Below are 26,341 nucleotides of genomic sequence, written 5' to 3'. Positions count from 1 at the left end.
GCACGGCAAGCCTGTGGAACTAAAAGGGAGCAGGGGAGGAAAGACACATGCAGGGGGCCCAGCAGGAGAAAAACGCCGATGGAGAGCAGGGGCCCCGGGGAGTTGCATGCAGATCATGGGGCGCGGGCAGCCACCTCAGCGCGGGCCCCGGCTGCAAGAGCATCAGGGTCCACACCGCAGGGAGCACCCAGCTCCTGGAGCAGACGAAGAGGCATGGGAGGAACGACGCCATCGTCCTCGCCGATGCCCGCAGCCCTGATAGCAGCACGGAGACGCGGAGAGCCCTTGGAGGAGTCGAACCGCGCCGCCTTCACCGCTTTGGCCCGCTCAAGCATCTTCACGTAGGCGGCCGGCTCCTTCCCAGCAAGGCGCAGGCTGCGACGCCCCTCCACGAACTCGGAGTCGACGGCGTGTTGGCGGAGGCCGCGGCGCTTGCGCGCGGCGTGCTCGTGCTCGTCGTTGCAGAGGTCGGAAGGCGCCAGGAGAGGAGCCTCTGCATCAGCCGCGGCGAAGACCACCCCAGAGGAGAGGGAGGAGTCAGACGCAGCCTCGGACTCGGCCTCGCACTCCGGGACGAGGGCCGTGGCCGGCGGGAGGAGGGAGCACCAGCAGGTGGGGAAGGGCTCCGTCAGAAGGCACGAGAGGCGACGGCCGATCTCGCACCGGAGGCGAGCCAGGGCGGGGCTGTCCTGGCCGCCCGAAGCGCCGGCCGGGGGCGCGGGAGCAAAGGGGGCCGCCTCAAGCGAGAGGGACCCGAACCCGCTGAGGCTCTCGGTGTCGATGTCGTCCATAGCCGAGGAGCGGCGCACGCGCGGAGAGGGTGGAGGCGAGCCGCCGTACGGCTCGAAGTGGTGGGAGGAGACGGAGGAGCCATCCTCGGCCACGGTCCAGGAGCGGACCCGGCGGATGGACACGTCCGTAGAGAGGTCGCCGTGGTAGTTGCGGAGAAGCAGCGCGTGCGGGACGTCGTCCTCGTGCTCCAGGCGGATGACGAGGCGGACTGCGGAGAAGTCCAGCTCGTTGAGGCAGAGGGGGTCGATGCAGCAGACGTTGCCGATGGAGCGGAAGGCATTGCGGATGCCGGCCTCATGCCAATGCTCGAGGGGGAAGCCGGTGGCCGAGAGTTGCGCGAAGCACGTGTACTCCCAGCCGAAGCGGTTCTCACCGTTCTCCGGCCGCTCGAGGAGGATGACGTGGCCGTCGAAGGGGAGCGGGAAGAACTCACGAATGGCGAACTCTCGAGCGGGCTCCGAGGAGAAGATCACCATCAAGGCGCCGTAGTGGGACGGCGCCAGGCGCACCGGAGGGTTGCCGGCACGCTGCTCAAACGCCCGACGCAGGAGGTCCGCCGGGCTTGGCGATGGTGGGTCGACGAGGGCATAGGCGAAGCAGCGGGAGTGCGCCATGTCCACCATGGGCATGAAGCACTCGGCGTACTCCGGGCGGCATCGCGCAGCCGGCTCATGAGCGCCAGCGGAGCTGCCGGCCGTAGGGTTGGGGCCCCCGGCAGCCGCCGGCTCCATCGGAGTGTCGGTGGAGCTCGCGCCGGAGGAGGAGGGAGCGCCGCGGGGGAACGGAGTCGGGGGGCGTGAGAAGAAGGGCATGCTACGCTCGGCCTCGACCTCCCTGTAGTACCGGGTCATCCAGTGCTCACGGGGAGGGGAGCGGACGGGGGAGGTGGAGCGGGACCGGGTGGAAGGGGAGTGGGAGAGCACGTCGGAGAGCCTGGAAGGGGACGACGGCGGAGATGAGTACCGGGGAGGTGAGACAAGGAGAGTGGAGGTGGGGGAAGAAGGGATGAGCACAAGGGGATCAAACTTACATTGCGAGCTGATGTGGCCGGAACGACCGCAGTCACGGCACCGCACGGGGTCACGGCAATCTCGGACGAGGTGAGCCGAGGAATAGCACTTGTGGCACAGTTTCTTAACCGGCGAGGGGAGGAAGTCTAGGATGTGCCGAAGGCTGTGTGGAGGAGCTGCAGGGGAGAGCAGCGCCTCTTTATAGGAACGAGGCAGGGAGGGCGAGCCATGGGGGAGAGAGGGGCCGGAGAAGCGGGGCATGGGCGCGCGGGGGCCGAAGAAGCGGGGCATGGGCGCGCGGTGCCGCAGAGGCCATCGCCGGGCAGCCGGATTCGCGAAGGAGAGGGGGAGTGGCTAGGGGAGACTGGCCGGGAGGGAGGGCGAGATTCTGGGGTGAGGGAGACGGGTCAGGAGGAGGGGCGGGAAGAAGAGAGAGAGAGCAGGGGGCGAGGTAGGAGAAGACGGGGCGGGGGGAGAAGCATGGGGGCGCCGCGCACGACGCGTCCGGGCGCCAGGAGGGCAGGGGATAAGGCGGGAGGGGATGGGCTGTCAGGACGCACACGCAGGATGGAGGGCGCGGCTTCTAGGGCGCGCTGACCGGAAGGGATCGGGGGGGGGGGGATTGGACGCATGCAAGGGCGAGGGGATCGGGGCAGGAATCGGGGCACGCGCAAGGTCCACGTCAACGGTGGGGGCCGGGCCCACCTGCATGTGGGCATGCGCAGCTGAGGCAACCGCGTCCGCCCTGCGGCGGTGAAGGAGCATCTCCGTCCGGCCGAGGCGCAAGCACGCCGTGGCGACAATGAAGTTGGCGACGTCCGGAGACGCAGCCAGGGAGCAGAAGCAGCCGACGCCATCAGCGGCCACGGAGAAGCCGTCGGGGGCGTCCGTAAGCAAGAAATTCAGAGCGTTCTTGACGAAGAAAGAGTTCATGCGGGGGGACGGTGTTGCCGGAGTGATCCAGAAACGGCAAGAGTCTACCGGAAACAACCGAGCAAGGGGCGAAGCAACCATGGTGTGAAAGTTGAGCATGACCGAGTCGAGGAACGCCGCACCTGGTTTTCTGAACTCGACGTGGCCGGGATCCCCCCGCCGGATGCCGCGCAGCAGGGCGTCGAAGCCATCATTGCGCGGGGCGAGCGTGGCGGTGGAGCGAGGCAGGGGCGTTGGGGAAGGCGCTGGGACGACGACGGGGTGCCCCTCTGAGCAGGCGGAGGCCGGAGGCGCGCGGGGGACGCGCCAGGGGAGGGAGAGCGACGCGGAGGTCGCACCGGAGGGGAGGACGGAGAGGCTTCCAAGGGCGCAGGAGAAGACGATGGCCGTCCCTTGGGGGAGCGGCGACGAGGGGTCACCGGGCGGCGACGTGGGGTCGCTTCCGCCAGGCCCGCGGGAGCGGGGAGCCATCTTCTGGGGTGAGGGAGCGGGGAGCCATCTTCCATGGTTCATACTTATGCTGAATCTAATGATAAGGAAGATCCTAAGAGGGAGTTAGCAGGTGAAGGGTACACAGAGAAGATGGCCTTGAATGGGAAGGAGGGTAATATGGAGAATGGGGTCAAGGAAAACACGGAGAAAATCGACGACTACAAGCCTAGTGGGAAGGACACGCGGGGATCAGAGGTCACTGATTCTAAGGGTGTCACACCTCAGACAAAACCTGCTGCCATGGAGCATAGGGACTTGACAGAGAGGGTTGATGTTAAAGCCAGAGCTCCTGCACTTCCTCCTGCTCCTGAGAGCACCACATTGACTACAGAGGCGAAGATCGACACGATCTTTGGCATGGTAGTAGGGATGGCTAAGGACATTGCGATCATTAAGGAGAGTCTGGAGTAGATGCATGCAACGGTGAGAGAAGCGAGTGAAGTGCCGGTAGGATCTGATGGAGATTCGGGTGTTCCCACTCCCGCGCATCGATCTTCTTGCGGCTCGGGCAACACGGAGTTCACCATGGTTGACTTTGATTCCGCCGAGGATTGGACTCAGCTTGCATCGTCCTCGTGCACCACTACGACTCCACCATCATGATGAACAGTAAAATCGAAAGAGATGGCAAACAAAAACAAAAAAAAATCAAGATTTTGACGAGTCTTAGCTCGTATGGTAGTAGTTTTTTTATAGGTTAGAACACTTGGATTTCGTTCATATTTTTCATGTTTTGTGAACTCTTGATTTTGATGAATTATGTTTCATGCTATAGTCCCTTCACCCCGTAACCATAGGTGCCATGGTCCTTCTCTTGGAGAGTTCCTTGTGACACCAAAAATTAGGAACACAATCAATTCCCGATTTTACCACGGGAGGGTTTCTATTTTATTTCTTCCTTTACTAGCATAACACATAGAATTAGGAACACAATCAATTGAAACAACGCAGAAAAGAAAAACTAGCAACAACCGACACCTAACAATCACCATTCAGGTCAATTTTTTTGGAGACAGTAAGTGAGGTTCGAGATGAAACAAAGACAATGCCAAATGACCATCGGTAGGGACGCTCCCCAAGATTATCAACGCTCTGACCGAATGCCACCACTCTTGAGGAGTTTGGATAATGACACCGAGCCAAGCATCGTGTATACTAAGAAAAACCTGGTCCATCCTCATCCTCAACCATCTGAGATAACAGTCAATATTGCGAACACTTCCAACGTGCCTCCATCGACCAACGGCAGTGGAGTACCGTTGGAGCGAGAACCCCCGGAAGAAAATTGTTTACATTGCAGCTACCGTGCCATGTATGCGGATGGAGCGGGATTGGGAATGGGGCTGTCAAATTGGGGGATGGTGATGGTGGAGGAGAGCGGGGGAGGGTGCGGCGATGGATCTAGAGGTCGTGCATGACACAAGCTTGAGGGGGAGAGACAACGGCTGGTGAGCCCGGGCGGGATGTGAATGGCTGGCTTTCACTAGGGTTTTTAGAAGATAAAAAGTGAGATAAACCACTGACAAGTGGGTCCCACATATAGGGAAAAGATTAAAAATTGTATTATAAATCTGAAACTGTACGATGGCTCTAAAGTCTAAAGTCTTTAATTTAATTTATAAAAGGCACTCTATACCATTATAATCTCGCAATTTAACAGCTTATATTTGCTATAATTCTTTACCGGATGGATATGTCGCATCCTCATGCCCTTCCCACTAGATGAATGTTAGGCGTATGATTCCACCTTTGAGCATCTAAGTTGTTAGTTTGGAAAAGTAGGTCAAGTTATTGCTAGCTTGGCATATCTATTATTGATTGTGGGCACCACAATATTCTGAGCTGTTTGTTCAGTGATACTAGCAAATTATCCTCCAGTACCAAAGTACTAGTCAATGCTTAAGAATAGGAATGGGTTATCCCATTCTGGCCTAGACCATGTCCCATTCGCCCATGTACCATTCTGGCCTCCTGTTTTTTTAGCATCATTCTGGCCTCCAGTAAGTGTGACATGGCGCTCAACCACGTTCGCGTGGGTGGGCCGGCCCATTACATTGTTTGAGCTTGTTATTGATGGTTTTCATGTTTTTACTGTATTCCCTTTTTGATTTTTTGTTTCCCCCTTATATGTATTTCAAAATATTCCAACAATTATACATTTAGAAAATAATCCATTTAAATAATTTAAAGAAAGTTCATTGTGCATTAATAAAAAGCTCACCAGGTTTTACCAAAAATGTTTAATATTATAAAGTGCAGCCGGATAGATCCAATCTATTCTTGAAATAGACAACTCGCACACACTCCCTTTCCAAAAAAAATCAAAACACCAACCACTACAGTTAGATTTATTAGATTTGTTGCTAAAATATCGGTCGTGTATTAAAGATTCTTTATTGTGTATTTTTAAAAATAATTGTGTATTTAAAAGGTTCATATGGTAATTACTAAAGTATTCATAGTGTATTTAAAAAATTTAGACAATATTTAGAAAAGATCATGACGTATTTAAAAAGATTAATATGTATTTTAAAAATATTCATGGTTCATTTCACAAATTTCATCTGTTTATAAAATTATTTTAATTATAAAAATAAATATAAACAAAAAAATTAGGAAAACGAATATTCGTGTACTCAGATAGTTGAAAAATTGTTCACTTAATTTAATGAAAATGTTTGCACTGTTCAAAATTTCTAAAGAAGTGTTCACTTAAGAAAACCAAGTACTTGAAAAAAATATTCATGTACATTTTGAAATATGTTCATATAGCTCTTAAGAATACTTTTATTTTACGATGAGGTATAAAGAAAAGTTAAGCATAAAAGAAGAAAAGAGTAATTAAAAAAAGCTAAAGACCACTCAAAAAATGAACAGAGGTAAAGAAAAATATAAAAATAAATAAAAAGGGGAAGAAACAATAACCTAAAAACAAAAAAAATGATGAAAAACAACTCCGAAATTAGCCGAAAAATAAAAAAAATAGCTGAAAAAATCTATGAGTAAACCAAGAAAATCTTTCAAGCACTGCTATTGGGCCTGGTCTAGGAGGAGTCACGCTATCGGGAACGCAGGATATATCATCCAATAAGTGAGATATAGCCTTTGCGCAATGGATTTAGCTATGGCTGATTTTTTTTGTTCCATTGAGCAGCATGGTCCACCCCATGTAAATACTCGATTTGCCTCGAAATAAACAAATGAAAATCCAAATGTGCACTAGAACACAATAACATCATTTAAAATGGCATGATTTAGAAAATTTTAGCTAAGTTACGATATGAGTTTTTCCTTTAGGGGTTGGTAGTATGAGTTTATTTGGAAGAAGAAAATAAAAGGACACATGTAAAGAAAATATGAGGGGTAATAAAAGGACACATGTGCAACTCCGTTTCAACTTGTACGGTAATTGGGCTGGACGTCCAATGGACACCGTCGGCCCATTCCAATTTCAGCCGACTGAAAGCCCTCTATCGGCTTACGAACCCAATGGGAGAAGTTTCCTTCTTCTTGAGAAAAAAAGAAGGCTGTTCCCCTTGGACTAGAGAAAGAGAGAGCAAATCCTAGAACTCTGAAAGAAGCGGGGCAGGACTCGAGAAGGCGGCGAGGGAGGGAGAGGGCGAGGGGGGCAGGGGGAGATGTCGATCCTGTGGGAGAAGAGCCCGGCGTGGCGGTGGCTGGTGGGGCGGACGCGGGACTCCAAGCCCTTCTTCTTCACCTTCGCCGCGCTCTGCGGCGTCGTCCCCGGCGTCGTCGGCTACGGCGTCATGCAGCTCACCAGCTCCCGCAACGACAAGCTCGAGGCCCACCTCCGCTCCAACGCCCGACCAGAGACCACGGTCCGTGCATCTCCCCCCTCCCCCTCATCGTTTAGCAGATCGCGCGCCGTGCTTGATTTGTCCAGAAGAATGTGACCAGAAAGGGGATATATATGATTTTGAGCCCCTCATCGTTTAGCAGATTGTGCGCCTTGCTGGATTTGTCCAGACGAGTAGGATGGGACTTACAAAGGGGATATGATTTTGGGTTGGATTTCTGAAGGTTATTGTTGAATAGGTTATTGTTGTTGCTTTTCTGAATAAACTACAATTGCAAGGATTGTACAGCGCCATTTAATGTTTTTAGATATGAAATCAACCTTTCACTCCTAGCCTAATACAATGTGGGGTTGACTGTACTTCTATAGTTATCTGACTCTAACCAACAGGCTCAATCCGATTCCTAACCCTCTTTGTCATCCCAGTCATTCTCTGCCTGGACTCATGCGCTATTTCTGCTAGCAGAACCTTGCAGCTGCTTCTCTGATATTGCCAACCAATACATGTCCACAGCACATGTGCATTGATTTGAGCTAAACGGTAAAACAGTGTGTTTGTGAAGAGAGTTCCATGCATATACATATTGATCCTTTCAGTTTTTGGTCCAATAATTTGCTAATTAGGGGATATCCAGCTGTATTCTCATGCAGTTGATGCCTTTGATTCAGGAGTCTTCTGATCTCATCTGCCCAATGAGTTGCCTTTTCTTATGTGCTGCTGCTGCTGCCTTGCCCTGTGTTCGTGGGATATACCTGTGTGCACTATGCTGTCACAAGTGAATGTCTATAGATCAAGTTATAGTGGGTGTCCATGCGTTAGGCTGAGTTAAAAGTTTTTTTTTTGTTAATTTGCTATTTGAATAACATGACTTGGATGACTTAAAATTAAGTTTGAATTAGGGGATACAAGTTGAAAGTGTTCTGATGTTGAGTTCAAAGTTTAGATTTGATGTGAAAGTTTCCCAAGTTGATGAGCTGAAGAAAGGGAAGGGGCCCTTTAAATCCAACTGGTTAGCCGTGCAATAGGAGTTCCCTAGTTCAACTTATTAAGAGTGAAAAGATTTCCCTTGAGAAATTATCTGTCTCTTGTGCAAGTAGCAGCGTAATCTTGTAGTGAAACTGCAGCTAAGACTTCCTGATGTCTTCTACCTATGAGTCATTACACGATCTCTTGGATAGGCCAATGATGGTTCCTAATATATCTTCGCTTTTTATCAGTTGAAATGTGCATAATGTCATCATAGTATGCATCATTTCACCTTTGTGTGCTGTTGGCTTATAGAAATGTATCACTCACGAATGTTATCTTGGACACTACAGACAGAGAATGCCGAATGTGCTGTGTGCAGTTGATGCCTTTGGTTCTGGAGCCTTGTGATCTCATCTGCTCGTTTTGGGCTTTCTAATAGCGAACTGAACACATGATTCTTTTTCCTCTTTCTCCCTATTTGTGTGCCCCTCCACCCCATTTCCTCCTCTTCATCCTAGGTTGCTTGCTTACACCTTCCACCCATGTAGTGGCTGCCAGTGTCAATACTGGAGCACAGTGAGTTGCTTTTCTTATGTGCTGCCTTGCTGTGCGTTTGGGAGATATACCTGTGCGCACTATGCTGCCACAAGTGAACGCCCATAAATCAAGTTATAGTGGGTGCATGTGTTAGGGTGAGTTTAAGTTTTTGTTTGTTACTTTGCTATTTGAATAACATGACTTGGGAGACTTAAAAATTATGTTTGAAGTAGGGGATTCAAGTTGAATGTGCTCTGACGTTGAGTTGAAAGTTTAGATTTGATGTGAAAGTTTCCCAAGAAGGGAGCCTTCATCCAACTGGTTAGCCGCGCAATAGCAGTTCCCTAGTTCAACTTATTAACAGTGGGAAGATTTCCTTAAGAAATTATTTGTATCTCGTGCAAAGTAGCAGCATAATCTTGCAGTGTAACTGTAGCTAACTGGATCATCACACGGTAAATCTTGTATAGGCCAACGATGGTTCCTAATATGTCTTCGATTTTTATTAATTGAAATGAGCATAATGCCATGCATAATATACGTCATGTCACCTTTGTGTGCTGTTGGTTTATGGAAATATATTACTCATGAATGTTTCCTTGAACACTACAGACCGATAGAATGCTGAATGTGATTGAAAAAAATTGCCTTCATTACTCTTTACAATTTGCATTATGTATGCTAATCTGGTGATAGCTATGACTGTATGCACCAATTATTGAAAACATGGTGATAAATATTCGGACAGGGGCATCCTCATTCTGATTACCTAGCTACAATCTTATGTCCCATTTATTGAAAAATATGGTTATCCGCACCGGGTCATCCTACTTGAAACAGAGATACACTTTCTTATATTGAAGAGGGAAAACTAGAAGACCATTTCAGAAATACAGAAGATAGGAGAAGAATGGGGGAATGCCTAATTGTTATTGCTTTCCTAAATAAATTAAAATACAAGGATTGTACAGCTTCATTTAATATGCTTATTAGGAATGAAACGACCTATCACTCATAGCCAAATACAATGTGTGGTTGCCTGAACCTCCTATAATTATCTGACTCTAACCAACAGGCTCAACCCGATTCCTAACCCTCTTTGTCTTTGTCATCCCGGTCATCCTCTGCCTGGACTCACGCGCCATTTCTGCCAGCAGAACCTTGCAGCTGCCTTCTCTGATATTGCCAACCAATACATCTCCACATCACTTGCATATTGAGCTAAATGGTAAAACAGTGTGTTTGTGAAGAGAGTTACATGCATATACACATTGATTCATTCAAATTGGTCAAATAATTTGTTGATTAGCGGACATACAGCTGGATTCTCATGCAGTTGATGCCTTTGATCCAGGAGCCTTGCGATCTCATCTATTCATTTTGGGCTGTCTAATAGGGAACTGAACACATGATGGTTTTTTCCTCTTTCTCTATTTGTGTGCCCCTCCACCCCCTTTCCTCCTCTTCATCCTGGGTCGCGTGCCTACACCTCTTGCCCATTTAGTGGTTGCCAGTGTCAATGCTGGAGCACAGTGAGTTGCTCTTCTTATGTGCTGCCTTGCCGTGTGAACGTGCGACAGTGTATAGGCCAATGCTGGTTCCTAATATGTCTTCGCTTTTATTAGTTGAAATGCGCATATGTGATTGTTATTTTTTCCTTCATTACTCTTCGCAATTTACATTATATGTGCTTATCTGGTGATGGCTAACATGGTGATGACTATTTGGACGGGGGCATCTTTATTATTGAAAAATATGGTAATGGCTATTCGGACAGGGTCATCCCATTTGAAACGGAGATACACTGTCTAATATTGAAGAGGGAAAACGAGAAGACTATTTTAGAAATACAGAAGGGCAATGGCCATGCTTGAGCAACAAACCTTTAGAAGTTCATCTCAAAATCATAATAGCCAGACCAAGAATTGACCTGCCAGCAGGCAGCCAAAATTTTGACAACAAACCAAGCAAGAACCAAAATATCCTTGGCTGCCAATTTTTAGCATGCCTAATTTGGGCACCAGCCAAACAGCCCCTATTCCTTTTTAATCACAACATTTACAAAAAAAAGGGTATGTTAGTTACATTAAGTATGTAGACATGTACCATAATCACTCCTGAAGCTAAAATGATAAGGAATAGAATCATAGATGGTGCTTAGCTTTACCACCGATTTTGATCATATCAGTAGATTATTGTTTGCTGTGTGAACTAAAATATGTAACTGTCATTTTGACACTTCATTTGTGCTGGGAGATAGCCTTTCAATGCCTCTTGTTTGTATATCTCATCTGTCCAGTTTTAAGTTGTGCAGCTTAAATAAGTAAATATTCTCCTAGAATATCTAATATCTAGGTTGATAAATTTTGAGGAAGTTACACACCCTAGCAGTTTTGCTGCCGGTTAAATATTGTCCTTGTCCACTCCATGGTTACCATGGTTGAATATTTGCTGCATTTTGCCAAGCATCTGTAAGGAATTTATGTTTACTGTATGTTGCCAAACATTTTCTAGTTAGCAGCTCAGCATGTAGTAACTCTCTTTGCCAGCACAGAAGTGCTTGACTTCTATTTGCACCTTAGAGCTTTTAAATTTACATGTGCTTCCTAGCAGACTTGATATCCATCCAAGTTTATTATATATTTTCCTCGGTATTCTTTCTATCTCCAGGTGTAATATTATTATGCACATTTGTTGTGTTCCGTTAGTGTTTCTCCTAACCTTTTATTGAGCCTTGCATCTATTGCACATATGATTTCTTTTCCACTAACTTTGAACACTTGACAAAACAGATGATGGGACAAATCAATAGGGAGAGACTCGCAGAGTTTCTCGGTGAGATACAAAGGAAGGAGAACACAAATGACAGATACGTCGCTGCTCTTAAAGGGGAGACACTGACAAGGAAGCGCTATGAACGTATCCAGCCCGTCCCCCAGCAAGCTGCACAGGAGAATGCGAAGGACCAGAAAGCTACCCAGGAGAATGCCAAGGCAAAGTGATTGGTGCATGGTTGACGACCAGGCTGAAATGTGCAAGTGAACATAAATGAGCTGTAGCTCCAAAAGCTTCATGAGTTGCGGAACTCTTTTTTTTTTTGTAAGCGTCATTATCTACCTACCTGCCTTTGATTTAATCATGGCACTGCTCCATACAAAAAACTGAAAAACTTCAAAGACAGTGTTGAATCATGTAAATGTTTTACGCGCCTGTTACGTGGTAGTAATATTTTAGGAACCTTCACACTTGAGTCGATATCCTGGTGTGTTGTTGCGTCATTTATTTATTTCACTTGGTGAACATATCGTGCATCTTACCCATGATCAGAACTTTGATGCTGGTGTTAATATTGATATGTTTTAGTATTAGTGTATTTTGTGTTAATATGTTAGAACAGTTCATACACTGGTCAGTCGATATTTTTTCAAAGACGAGGGATCTCTCCTTGGTTCCATTGCATTTAGAATGAAAACACATCGTACGTGTAGTTCAAATCACTCTGCCTAGAGCTAGTTAAGTCACCCAGGCCAGGCTGCTGAGCGGGTGGGTACCTGAGGCAAGATCCAGACCCGCGAAACCCAAGGCTCAATGTAACCATGTGCACCGACGTCCCCCTGCGCAGCGAAGCTTCGGAAGCTTGTGCTGCTGCTGAGAAACCAACAAGGTAACTATGATCTACTAGTATATGTGTAACGCAATGCAGGGTCTTGAATTTGCAGTGTCATTTCGGGATCTACTAACGCCGGTAGGGTGGAAAATGTTGTACTGAAGTTTGCTTGTACTGAATCTAGTGAGGAGGAAGAGCCTGAGATGAAGCTTGGGACTTGGGAGTGAAGGATATCCTAGAACGAGAGGGAGGAGGACATGAAGAATGTATGTATGTATGTACACAAGGAAAAAGAAGAAGCCATTTTTGTGCTCGGCAGAGAACCATAACCTTGAGAGTAAGAACTCCACTCCCGGGGCGGGGGTAGCTTCAGCTGAAAATAAAGGAGCGGGGAAACACCCGCTCCGCAGATCCTCGTGTTTCTTGAAGCCGGCGGACTACCGAACAGGGCCTAAGTGTGTCGTGTCACCAGAAGAACCTTGTTAGTGACAGAGCCAAAGCTCATAACACCTCCTCAAGTTCATGAGACACACGCAGGGGATAACAGGAGGGATGAAGGTCCACATCATCTGATAACAGGGGCGGCTAAGGACATTGCTATCATTAATGAGACACATGAGGATATGTGACGAAAACAACACATGGACTATGGGCATGCATTCGGCATCAGGTTGCGAGTCGGCAAGCAGGCCCATGGTCGAATGATCGAAGCATCTTTTTGATATAGGTGCAAACTGGTGACCCTAAGGATCCCCTCTGATCCTCTTTAGCTCAAACAAATGAACTAGCCTTTGACTGGGTTGTAGGGTACTACTATTTGATTAGGGAAAAATATTCTTGCTGACAAATTGGCCGTGTAATTTCCACGAAAGAACAACAAGAACAAATTATTGGACTTAGGAAACCAATTTCTTGTTGGATACTTTCAACAAGATCAGCAACGTTCGTTGGACCAAGCAAACTCATCTTGCTACTGACGAAGCTAGCCATTCCTGTTTGTCTTGATGACAGTCGGCACCGATAAGTCGAGCGGGAGTTTCCTGTCAATTTCTCTTCATAATGAGCTACTGTAATTAAGCAGCGTGAGCCTCTTCTTAGTAGCAAGTTTACACGTCGAAATCAACAACACTGTCAACTTGGCTGTGCTCCCTACTCCCAACGGGACCTTCGATCTACTGCTACTTACTGTAATTCAGTCGCCTTCCTTTTCTGCAACATGCCACTGACAGCTACCCATACTGCCATACATGATACAACAGCAAAAAAAGATCAACACTTGTCTGTAAAAAGTAAAAAATAGACGGCTACTACTAAAAGTTTCAGAGACTAGGTAGTAAGTCAAGCTCCCGCAGTAATTAACCTGCAGGCTGCAGCTCCTTCCCCCGTTGACCGGACCTGACCCAGTCAACCAAGAACCCGCTCACTGTGCTACTCCTTGCTCCCGTTGACCGCACTTGACTCGGCCTCCTTCCGTGGCTCGCCGTCGGCGGCGTCCCTGAACTTGGCGTAGATGTCGCTGCGGTAGAACTTGCGGGTGCGCCAGACGAGCAGGAGCGAGACGAGCGCGCCGGCCACGGTGGCGGCGGTGATGATGAGGAAGGCGAGCTTGAAGCACTGCACGCCGACGCAGGTCTTGTCGCCGGCGCCGTCGAGCGTGCCGCCGTGCTGCCTGGCGGCCTCCACGTCGTAGAGGTAGCCCGCGACGCGCACGTTGAGGGCGTAGGCGCCGATGGGGCTGGCCACGGAGCCGAAGTTGTAGAGCGTGGAGTAGTACTTGAGGCCGAAGAGCTCGGAGATGATGGCGAAGAGCAGCGGCCACTGCGCCCCGAAGCAGAACCCGATCACCACCGACGCCGCGTAGAGCGACTGCGGCACGCCGAAGGCGATGAGGAGGTGCCCGACGCACGCCAGCAGCAGGACGAGGGTGAGCATGAGCGGGCGCGGGAACTTGTAGCGCGCCAGCACCGCCTCCGACGCGAAGCCGGCGGTGACCCGGCCGGCGTAGTTCCAGATGCTGATGAGGGAGATGAAGGTCTTGATGCTTTTGGGCGGGTAGCCCAGGGACTGCCCGATCTGGCCCATGTTGTCGATCGCCGTCAGCGTGCCCCCCACGCCGCAGATGGTCGCCAGGAACAGCACCAGCATGTCCACGCTCACCAGCGCCTGCAGGATCGTGTAGTCCTCCCCCTGCGCCGGCGGGCTGAACATCTCCTTTAGGCACGACGACCCGAAGCAGCTGCTCGAAGACGGCGAAGCCGCAGTGGGCGCCGACGTCGCGTCCTCTGTTTTTGTCTCTGTTTTGGCGGCCATTTGCAGCTGGGCGGCTGGCTTCTCGACGGTCACCGTGGGGGGCACGAGGAGGGACTCCTCGAGCTCCCGCTTGATCCTGTACTCCTGCTTGACGACGACGGCGAGGGGGAGGAGGAGGATGAGCATGAGCGCGGTGGCGGACACGACGAGGGCCGGGTGCGAGAGCTCCAGCTGGTTCTGCACCACGATCATGACGAGCAGGTAGGTGGCGAGCGCCATGGAGATGTAGAGGAAGCAGTAGAAGGGGTCGCTGGTGGTGGCGGCCGTCTCCTCTTCGCCGCGGCGCCGGACGGGGCGGTGCGGCATGATGCGCACCGTGTGGACGAAGACGATGCAGACGGCGGCGGGGAGCCACGCGACGAGCAGCACGAGCGACTTGGCGTCGTCGCCGTAGATGGCGATGTAGAGCTGGGTGAAGATGGCGCCGCTGAGCCCCACGAAGCCCTTGAGCAGGCCCAGCACGGCGCCGCGGCTCTCCGGGAAGTTCTTGACGCAGGTGACGAGCGCGCCGGTGTTGGTGAAGGACTGCGAGTTGGCGCCGACGCAGATGTAGACGCACATGAGCCAGACGGGCGGGCGGGCCGTGCGGCCGTCGATGGCGAGGTAGATCATGAGGTAGCCGACGAGGTTCATGGCGGCGCCGATGGCGAGCACGACCCAGGGCGGCGTGACCTCGTTGATGAGGCCGGAGAGGACGCCGACGTTGGCGCCGAGGTCCTTGAAGAAGGCGAAGGTGTTGAGGGTCTGCTGGTCGTAGCCCAGCGCCGACTTGAGCACCTTGGAGTAGAGGCCGAAGATGTAGGTGGCCCCGGAGGCGGAGAGGATGAGCAGGCAGGCGAACACCATGAACCAGCGCCCCAGCACCACCTGCCGCGCGAACCGCGCCGTCGCCACCTCCCGCACCGCCGCCGCCGTGCACCCGTCGCCGCCGGACGCCGAGGACACCATGGCTGGCTGGCTAGCAGCGAGAACGGCACGCTCTCTTCGCGCACGCACGCTCTTTGTGTGGGTGCGTGTGCGTGTGTGGGCGCGCGCTGCTTGGCTGGCTTCGGGCGCGTATATAACGGAGCGGAACGGAATGGTGGCTTGGTGAGTAGCGTGTGGACGGCGATCCGATCGATAGCTAATCGTCTCGTTTAATGTGGTTGGTTAGGTTAATCGTGGATTAATTGGGAGAGTGTGACAGTGTACTCTGTGTGTGTGACGACGTTGACTTGCAGGTCTCCTGACTGTGCCGCCGAGGATTCTGGAGGAGACCAGAGGTTCTCTTCTGCTAACAAAAAAATTGTTCATATCAATTTCTTTTAATTTTTTTCTATGATGTGAAGGTTATTGAGAAATTTCAGTATGCCTTGTATCTCCGTATTCCATCTTAAGTCAAATTTGATCAAATTTATAAAATATGGTATTTCTTGCGGGAAATAAAGTATCGGCATTGGCAAAATAATAATTTCTTTTGTAGTTTCTTATAAACTTGGAAAAGTTTGGTGCAATATACGAACTTAAGTGATTAATTTCGGTGGAAGAAAGGATTAACTAGTTAGGAGGCTCCAACTGTTTGGCACAGATCGATGTGCTCTTCATCCAGGTTCCGTGGTGAGGGCTTCGTCAATGGTCAATCATGGTGAAATTGGAGTCGTTTGCTCGCAGAGGATGGATGCATGACAAAGATGATGCTTGCTGGTGTTCCTTTTCTTGGTGGCTATGGTGGAGTTCTTTTGTGTGTGCCTTCAACGAAGTTGTGTGGGTAGTCACGTTCGCCGGATGTGTTATTGTGTTTTTTGTCAATTAACTGTGCATGGTTTTCGCTCACGTTTTCGTCGGATGCCAAAACGTCTTATATTTAGAAATAATGGGCGTATTTTTTCTTTTACTAAGACAATGCCCATGGGTTCCACTGGCATATAAATATTCTAGTACGTTACCTTGTGATACACCTGCCCATATTAATGCATGTAAATAAACATTTATCTTTATACCTTGTATTTTTATGAGAAGTTTGGTAAGTATTATACGGTGAAGGTTGGATGAAGGGTGATGGAAAAAAAAGTGAAACATGGAAGAAAAAAGTGATGGAAATTCAATTAGGCTCCCAGGAGCACGTGCTCCTGCCTATGGAATATGAATTTTGAAATGTCAAAAAAATCCCAACCAAATTTTTATGTGTTCTTTGTCACATCCAAATGCTACTTGAAATTTTTTAGGCAAAAAGTTTAAGCATTTTGGCCTGTGCAAATAAAAATAAAAATTGAACATCAATTGTTAGCCCAAAAATGTCACACCCAATTATTTTTTCACCAACGAAACACCGCTGCTCCGTTTCGCATGAAAATTGTCAAGCACGCTTGCGACACTAATACGAACATCTACAAAAAAATATCAGAATTTTGATTTTTTTTTCTTTAATTTAATTTTACTATTCATCCGGGTGCAAATGCACCCGGGAGCCAAAACGCCGCCCAGATAGAGATATAGATATAGATATAGATAGATAGATATATAGATAGAGATAGAGATATCAATGAGATAAAGCAAAGCTTTTGCATCCATTTCGGGAAAAAAGAGGGTCCGACAAAATACAACTATACAAGTGTGTCATGTGGGGGGTTAGAATGACAACAGAGACTGGCGTTATCAATTTCAAATCTTGATATCTTCTATTCGTAAATAGCTACAACTCACTACCTAATTTTCCTCTCTATACAACAATGCCACATCACCAAGCCATGAATGTAGTTATAAGTTACCTTTTCTACTAATCACTTCATGCAAAATGTACCGGGCGCCACCTCATGCATGTCTTTTTAGGTAATTAAGCCATGCAAGACACTTTTATATTTGTTTGCATTAATTTTAGTCTTCTACCACTTATCTATACGTATTTTAACAAGGTCCCGCGGCAAAGCGCGGGGCACCGTCCACTTGATATATAGAATGACAGTCGAGACGGCAGATACATGCTGATCTTCTGTCTGCTTCCTCCAACTGAATTGGCGATGTCTACTGAGGAATCAGCTGGGTAATCCCATGTTAATCGACCGCTTAACTAATAATTAAGGAATGACACGCAGACTAGTAACCACTATACACAACAAGGACAAATAGCATTAACAAGACTAAACCAAGCAACCACATGAGTGGCACTGTCTCCCTCTCACGGTTCCCTGGATCGTTGGAGCCCGAGCGAGTACTAATTACTCCAAGCTGTAGCTGGGAACGTACAAGAACTCGTGACAAATCTACTGACTAGTGACAGTTAATTAGTACCAGTGCATCTTAATTAAGCCCGGGATGGTAACGGATTTCTCTGTGGTCGCCGCATGGCATGTGTATGCTGTTCGGGGAATAACTCCACGAGGTTCGTTACAAACGGCTACAGTTCAGTAGGTTGCTGCTGATCAGCAGGATCGAAGTGTAGGGAGGCTAGGGCATCTCCAAAGCTAACCTTCAGATCAGAAACCATATCCGTTCATGGATCGGTTGGGAGCCGCCCATCCAAACGTGTGCGCATATATTTCAGACCGGATTTTAACATATCAGACGAATTACATTAAGCACAATGAAATTACAAAAGTTTGGATATAATTTACATAAGATGAACAATATTTCGTCCGTTTAAACTAAGCCTGCAACACTCAGTATTATAGAAAATTGCACAATTCGTTCATAAATAGCATGCAAATATCTCTAGTACAAAAATAGTTTATATTCAATGAGATAACCTAATGTTCAACAAGTTTTTTGATTTGACCGATTTTAAATTCAACTGGAATAACCAGTTGGCACATGTCGTCCCACACAGGTGCCCCTTGAGGTTCATCCAACAACGAATGCACGTGAATGGCCCGCCCTCGGTCCTGTAGTACATCACGACAGAGCGTGCAGGCTATACGATGTGTAGAGAAATATCGAGTGAATGGAGGAATTAACCAACATGTAGATCTCCATGATTACCCACGCAATGGTCACATTGCCTCCACTCGTTCAACCGCACCGCAAAACTTCATGATAGATTTGAAGATAGTGTATCATTGATGCCCTAACAATCTCACATTGCGTTCATGGATGATGTGCATGTAGTAGAGTGAAAAGTACTTTCGCGCATGAAACGAACCATGTACGCGCTGCCAAAAGACCAAACCCCTTGAGTTCCTGCCTAAAAAGACCATAGATACGGTCAACCGCGCATCTCACAACAACTCATCCTCCTTCATTGAGTACCCCGCATCGTGCTTACCCTAGAAAACAACATGAAGTTCAAAAATAAGCTCAATGGCAATTGACCGAACACCTCCCGGGAGCGGTGTCCGCCATGGACGTCGTCGGTAGTGGGACGAAGGATATCTGGCCGTAGAGGGGTCCTGGGTGTATGGCATCGTAGTCCAAGGATACTGGCGGTGTTGGTGGGAGTTGCGGATGTCCTACGATGCCTGGGCGGCGGCCGGAAAGATATAGTGGCGGCGTCAGGCGAGGAGGGTACAAATGCAAAGCAAGGGAAAGCAGGGTGGAGTGGAAGATAAGTGGGTCGGGAGGGGGGATTTGAGTGCCTGGGGGTGTCAGAGTCCTACGTGACAGCGGTCCGGACTCTCGCAAAGCTCCCCCTCTAATTTGTTTCCGGTTTGCAAGAAAACGGGCGTCTGGACTAATCTGCTCACCGATAGGGTACCGCGTTGGATGGCAGAATGGGTCCGGACAAATCAGTCCGGATGGATGCGGGCGGTTTGAAGGTCAGCGTTGGGGATGCCCTTACTCCTGTCGGGTATCCGCAATTGTGGATCTCATGTATCAAAGGGATGTCTTCACGTGATTGAATCTTCCTTAATTAGTATACACGCATAAAATATGCAATTCCGATAAGTATGAAAGTTAAAAGTAAGCAAAAGCAAATGTGTAACTCACAAGATAGACAAAAAGGCAATAAGAAAAAAGGAAAAGGTGAGCAAAACATTATAAAAGTGCCTGAAACATTATAAAAGTGTCATTTCAATCCCATTGGATTAAAGTGAGTAAAACTTCAAAAATTACTTCATGCATGGAGCCGAGGCTGAATCGGGCGGGCGGGCATACGCATGGAGTAAACCGGGTGTGGAGGGGAACCCGATGATGCGTCGTGTGTGCTAGGTTTACCTTGATGGTTGTGATCCGCTTGACAGAACACGCTGTAAAATTTAAAAGGATAAATGCAGGATAATGTTTATGTGATTCGCTTGACAGAACACTCTACAAAATTTAAAAGGATAAATGTGGCACAACTTTTATTGAATGGAGGCAATATAGATGAAAATTTCTTGAATAGGGTAATTTCTTGGACTGGGGGTGCATGTGGAACATGCCCTCAACCAATATGGTGAAAAGTTATAGCTAGGGAATTCAAAAAACTTTTTCCGAGTCACTAAAATTCAAGGACCGAGGTAGCAAAAAAGAAAACCTTGTCACATACACAGCTACATAAGGCTACCATGCTCAAGTTGGTTAAACTTGTGATCGAAAAAAAAAAGTTGGTTAAACTTGTGCAACTCACCACTCAAAAAATAATAATAATGCGGCAACAACCTGCATCTCCATACCAAACAACACGTTTGACCGGATGTGGAGTTTCTACACCCAGGCACAAATGCTCAATGTGAACAGCAAAATTAAAAAAAATAAAAAAATTCTGATTTTTTTAGTGTGGCATACTTTAAGAAATGTTTGTTTTGCATGCAAACTTCCATCACGAAATCATATTGGTGGAAGGCGTGGTAAAAAATAATGATGCTTTAAAAATGTTACTTCCAAAAGTATGTTGGAGCTCTGATTTTTTTTTGCCACGAGTTGTACCAATGTGATTTCGTGATGAAATTTTGCATGCACAACAAACATTTCTTAAAGTATGCAACAAAACAAATTCAGATTTGTTTGTTTTTAACTTTACTGTTCACCAGGAGCATTTGAGCCCGGGTATAAAAAGGTACTATCGCGTTTGACAACACTTTTTTCCTCACGACATTCTCCTTTTTAGTTGAGATGGTTCACAATTTCGCATTGCTGCCTCTTGCGTAAAGGAAGCGTCACATTTTCCTTGTCTCCGCATGCCTCTTTGGTTACAACTTTTCCATCCCTCAATCAAAAAAAGGAAACATGATTACAGGTCCTCGGTGACGTGGTAGGAAGAGACTGACGAGGCGGTTACTGATAGAGATGGTTTCATGTGGTGAGCACAAAAAGCAGCTATCAGTCTACCACTATGCACAATATAGTTTACCTGGATATTAGTGCCACTGAAAGAGCACCCGAGGCAGCACGCTGTACATAAATGGTGTTTAGGTTTCGTGTCAAGATGAATAAATGATGTCAAGTATTTTCCACATTCACAAGAAGAAGGCATGACTAGGATCAAGCCAGCTGGAGGATATACTGGTAGAACTTTTTCATATGTTCTAATCATCCGCGTCACCTAGGTATTCTGTCCATCCACATATAAATATACCACGAAAATAACAAACATATATTTTTTATGTAGGTATTTTTCTATTCCTCTTTTTAAAAATAAAATAAAAATAGTTTCATGATCTAACCTAAAGGCATGGATCATATATACATTATCAAAATTGTTTTGCATCCGATGAAGTTACGTAGGATTTTATCTTAGCCCTAGAACAAACACAGTTGATGGTTGTTGTATGTAAATCATATGAAAATCATTTTATGTGTAGCAAGACTCTATAAAAATCTTTCACACAAAGTCTTAACACTTAACACCACATGGCAAGGACAGTTGCGCTTCCGCTTTTCCTTCCCTAACAGAAGAGGCTGTTTGTATTCCTCCTTCATCCACCGGCACCGGTACTGTGGGTGTTCGTCTTCTTCTTTGGCGTTGTTTCGGCGAGGTGGTGGAGAACGGCGAAGTTGTGGTATGTAGGGGCTTCCAGGGGCATGTTTGAAAAATGGTTTCTCTCTAAGGCCTTTCTGAATATTTGTTTGACTACATGAACGGACAAGTTGTATCTACCTAAAAAAAGTTGTCAAAGCTTCAACAAAATAACTGTACAAATCACTTATACTCCCTCCGTTCGTAACAATAAGTCTTTTTAGATATTCCAATATGGGCTAGATACGAAACAAAATGAGTGAATCTACCCTCTAAAATACGTCAGTATGTAGTCTATATTGGAATCTATAAAAAGACATATATTTAGAAATGGAGGGAGTCTGTCCTAGTTTAATGAATGAATAATTGAATGCAAGGGTGCCCTATTCTTGAAGCAACAAAGCCTACCCTGTTGTTCAAGCAACACAGCCTACTCCATGGAACATCACGAATACTCTACCATTCGTTTCTCTCAACTACCAGTTGCATGCAACAACCAAGCATTCTAGTTTCTCGCAGTGTACTAATACTATACTGCAATATTTTAATTCCCGAGGAAATTTAACGCAACTTGTGACCTTGTGTTGTGCACGCACACTCCACAGTAAGCTGCGCCATTGCACGTGTGGCTCGCCGCTCGATCGCCAGTAAAAGGCATGCAGTAACCAAGTCGGTATCTCAACGTATCCCATAGGTCAAACACATTGTTAATTAGAGCGGAGTAAACAACTGTGTATTATGCACCAGCTAATGCTGTCACGGGATTCGCTAATCCTGACAGCTGGCTATACTGTCTAAGTTAATATAATATGAGCGCCGGCCGTGTTATGGGATCGGGTTGGAGCAGACCGAGACATGTTTTCTTTTTTGCGGGGCACAACGAAGAAATGTTAATTTTGTAGTAATGGTATATTCCTTTTGTCCTAACGGTCGACGCCAACTCGATCCTACAGTGATTTAGGCATGCATGCATGTGCGCGCGTGTGCATGCACGATGCACTCGTGAATAAAGATGTTGGGTCATAGGAAGGAGAAAGTGTTTATTGCAATAGGGAGCACGTGCATTGGATATGCTCTATCTTTTGTTTTTTGTTAAGAGAAAAATATGTTTTTGGTCTCAAGTTTCCCGAAAACCATAGGCTTGGTCCCTCGGGATTTTTTGGTAGAAAGTTGGTCCTTCAAGTCTTAAAACCACATAAGTTTCGTCCAAAGCTAGATTTTGATCAAGGTTGACCGGGTTTGACCATCAGTAATCTATGCTTGGTGAACAGTAAATTCCAAAAATAGCAACAAATTTGAAAAAGTCTGAAATATGTTGGCATCCAAGATGCTCGGGTGCACAACGCGTGTGCAATTTTTATTTTCATCTCTGGATATTCGAGGAGCTCATGGATAAAAACCAAATTTTGGCTCACAAAAAAATAGCCAAATTTTATTTTTTTTGTCTAGAGCTCCTTAGATATCATTTGACCACAAAATTTTGCACGCACCCAAGCATCTTGGTTCCCACAAATTTAAGAATTTCTAGAATTCACTGTTCACATAGTGCATATTTAGAGTATTTTTTTTTGCAATGAGCTCCTCAAGTGTCCAATAACCATGAAATTTTGCACGCTCCTTGAGCACCAGAGTATATTGGATGCCAAACAATTTCATATTTTTAAATTGTTTGCCATTTTGTTTTGAATTTACTATTCATGAAGCATAAATTACATGGTGGTCAAACCTGGTCAACGTGGTCAAAATCTGGTTTTGGAAGAAAATTACCCGGTTTTGATATTTGAAGGACGAAATGTCTATCAAAAAATCTTGAGGGACTAAGTCTATACTTTTGGGGAACTTGAGGGACCAAAAAACATACTTTCTCTTTTGTTAAACCGTGTACTTATTTGTCACTTTGATTCCAACTGTTTAAACTAGATTTAAAATGGTCTAGTTATGGCTTATTCTAACTCAGAAAATTATGGTTTATTCGGTCCACTAATTTGGGCAGTCATCAGTGTGCACATTGCCAGTTGATTTTTTCTAGTATTTTTTTCTTTCAAATTTACTATTCACAATGAGTGCGCGTGGAACTGTGTTCCCAAATCCACGTACTTTGAGCTCCCACCAAATAGAGACCTCAAATTCACTCTCATTCCTTTCATCCTCAATCTTGTGCAAATTTCTAAGTCTTTGAAGCCATAAACGACTCTCATCCTCAGCATGCACTGACCGACCAGTGGTCTCCGAGCTAGCCTTTGTTGTCGTGACAACCTGGACGACCACTTGCTACACTGCCTACCTCTATTTCAGTGTCCTGCCTTGCCCTTCAAGCACCAATGTCGTTCCGTCAAGCCTACACCGGTCCGGGGTGCTACCGTCGTTGTAAGGGAGAATTTGGGGGTGAATAAGTACAATTTCCTATGTGCACCATAGGCAAAAACATATATACGTCCAGTGGCGGTGCCAGAAATAAAATCATGTGTGCTCACTTCAAAATTGTGTAGTCAAATGTACATATTTTTTTGTTTTTCTGCATGATTTATACTTGTTGTATTACCTTTTTTTCCAAAGAGCTGTGTAGTCAAGTGACTACACAGTCTATGTGCGTTGATGAACAATCATACACACATACTACACATCTATAAGTAGCACTACATGTACAATTTTTTCATAATTATTTTTGTTCCCAAAATAATACTTTTAGATATTTCTTTTTATAAAAGAGGACCCCATATAGCTCGGGATATATCTCGCTTTTTCGGGAGAAGGTGCTAGTTTCCCACATGTCACATCTGGATGATGATTGAGTCAAAGGGATTTATGGACATAGGAGTAGAAAATATAACTCGGGATCCATTTGACTTTTTTTGCGAGAAGGTGGTTGTTCCTACGTGTCACATCTGGATGATGATTGAGTCGTCACATCTGGATGATGATTAAGTCAAAAAGAGCTTTATCGACATACTAGAAGATATAGTGTGCGTTCGTTTTGTAAATTGAGTAGCAACACTTTTTGTTTGCAAAGGTGCTACATATGAAAATATCTATAGTGGTTGCTTGCGTGAAATTTTGACACTACCGCCAGGTTGCTTCCGTGTCGCAATCAAAAGACTTGACGCAGCTCCTGTTTAAACACCTTGCGCATCCTTTATCCGTGGTTTGACTGCCGAGTCAATGCGCCAGAGAAAACTCATGCATGCACGCGTGCCTAACCAAACATGAGGAGTGGATGCCGACGACACTAGGAATAGCATGAAGATCGTTGGGACAGAGAAAGGAACAGAACAATCCTTGAGTGCAAGCCATAAGTTTCCACGCAAGTTGGGGTGGAAAGGGGGTAAAGAAAGTGGTACATGTTCATATGTATCCACTCCAGCAGCCACGTTTGTCCTCGACGAAATCCTGAAATTCCTAGCACAAATCTGCTACTATCAAGCAATTCGAGTCATTTAAGGCAGGAAAGCATATCATATACGTGAGCGTCTCATTTTCTTTGGCACGTCGATCGGCGTACATATACGTGAGGTGACCTCGCTCGACCAATCTCTCATGCATCTGATCCTCTCTCACACCCAGTCACACGCACATCACCAAGCATATCATATTCATTCAAGCGACTGCTACAAATGTGCAATCTGTTTTGCAGGCTGAAGCAATGGCTCTTTTGCTTTGCTGCATCGGCTGTCAAATTATTACTCCCTCCGTTCCGAATTACTTGTTGCAGATATGGATGTATCTAGATGTATTTTAGTTCTAGATACATCCATTTCTGCGACGAGTAATTTGGAACGGAGGGAATAGGTTGGAGCACTTTTCTTTTTATTCGGATTGCAGGACTTTAGTGGAAGCAGCGGAAGCAAGAAATCTACAGGAGAAAGCTGGACACTGGAAGATTAGGCCAGTGCTTGCAGATTTTTTTCAACAATACTGCTGATCTCAACTCTAGTGTCTACCATATTCCTAGTCCTAGATCTCAAAATCTGATTGCTCATAATCTAGCAAAGAAAGCTTTATCTGTTAGATCATCTCCTACATGTTTGCTGCAAGGTTTCTAGATGTAAAATCAATATGGCTCTGAAAGCCATAACTTTTTCCCCTTGGAAAACTCCTACCTGTACATTGCTTAGGTTGTTAATGAATACTCATAGATAAGCCCTCTTTGAGGGATTCAGTTTGCCAAAAAAAAAAAGTCACACACACACACACACACACACACACACAAAATAAACCCCCAAAAGAGCAAAGTCAGATTTCGGTCCACGTAGAGAATCTCCCGTGTACGTAGCTATCATCACGAGTTCAAGTGGGCGTTGCTACCAGCTACTTCTCCAGTATATCTCGTTCGGTGATTGCGTGGTGCACGTGCATAGACTTTAGTCGGCGGCGGAGGAAAAAAAGGTAGCAGTCCAACCCTCAATTTTGTGCTGCCGTGGTGTTGTGATAGTGAAGCGAGAATGGAGGAATTACACTCAAACGACCGACAGTGACACCCACAATAGGGCATCTCCAACTCTAACTCTTAAATCGGCCACCGTATCCATTTGTAGGCCGGTCAGGACCAGTCCGTGATGTGGGAGCCGACTATTCAACCATTCCCGCATACATTTTAAAACGAAATTCAACAAACCGAAAGAATTTCATCAAACACGATGAAATTCAAAAAGTTCAGACATAATTTACATAACAGACGATTTTTCGTCCGTTTAACTAAACCAAACTCGCAACACTCAAAAGTAATTATAGAATTTCATAAATAGCATGCAAATATCACTAGTACAACAATAGTTCAAATTCAACGAGATAACCGGATGTTTAACAATTTTTTTTGAAATAATCTATTCCAAATTCAACGATACTAGAGTCAGAACCGTCACATGTCGTCCCACACAAACTGGCGCTTGAGTTTCATCCAACAATGTATGCGCGTGAATGCCCTGTCTTAGGTCATGTAGTATACCATGGCAACGTGTGCAGGCTATACAACGCATAGAGCAATATTGAGTGAATGAATGAATTAACTAGCATGTAGAGTAACTTA

General features: G+C 46.4%; 2 protein-coding genes across 2 annotated transcripts; one reads left to right on the top strand and one right to left on the bottom strand.

The window, feature by feature from the left end:
• Positions 1–6,758: 6,758 nt before the first annotated feature.
• Positions 6,759–11,829, top strand: LOC123123255 (uncharacterized). The gene is made up of 2 exons (XM_044543732.1): positions 6,759–7,066; positions 11,344–11,829. Exons 1-2 carry the CDS (start codon positions 6,866–6,868, stop codon positions 11,551–11,553), a joined length of 411 nt encoding a protein of 136 aa, XP_044399667.1. The 5' UTR covers positions 6,759–6,865; the 3' UTR covers positions 11,554–11,829.
• A 1,208-nt stretch (positions 11,830–13,037) lies between these two features.
• Positions 13,038–15,517, bottom strand: LOC123123254 (uncharacterized). Its single transcript, XM_044543731.1, has 2 exons — positions 13,519–15,517; positions 13,038–13,396 (listed from the first exon to the last, which is right to left on the bottom strand). The coding sequence occupies exon 1, from the start codon at positions 15,414–15,416 to the stop codon at positions 13,587–13,589; it is 1,830 nt and encodes a 609-aa protein (XP_044399666.1). The 5' UTR covers positions 15,417–15,517; the 3' UTR covers positions 13,038–13,396; positions 13,519–13,586.
• Positions 15,518–26,341: the final 10,824 nt, after the last annotated feature.

Source organism: Triticum aestivum, chromosome 5D, assembly GCF_018294505.1.
Source record: "Triticum aestivum cultivar Chinese Spring chromosome 5D, IWGSC CS RefSeq v2.1, whole genome shotgun sequence".
Classification (NCBI taxonomy): domain Eukaryota; kingdom Viridiplantae; phylum Streptophyta; class Magnoliopsida; order Poales; family Poaceae; genus Triticum; species Triticum aestivum.
Note: the sequence above shows the minus strand (reverse complement) of the source record. Positions and strands in the feature narration are given on the sequence as shown.

Bases quoted from the DNA above. Each gene is read 5' to 3' on its own strand.
- LOC123123255 (XM_044543732.1), top strand. From the start codon at position 6,866: ATGTCGATCCTGTGGGAGAAGAGCCCGGCGTGGCGGTGGCTGGTGGGG. The intron at 7,067-11,343 runs GTCCGTGCATCT...TTGACAAAACAG, and splicing joins ACGCCCGACCAGAGACCACG to ATGATGGGACAAATCAATAG.
- LOC123123254 (XM_044543731.1), bottom strand. From the start codon at position 15,416: ATGGTGTCCTCGGCGTCCGGCGGCGACGGGTGCACGGCGGCGGCGGTG.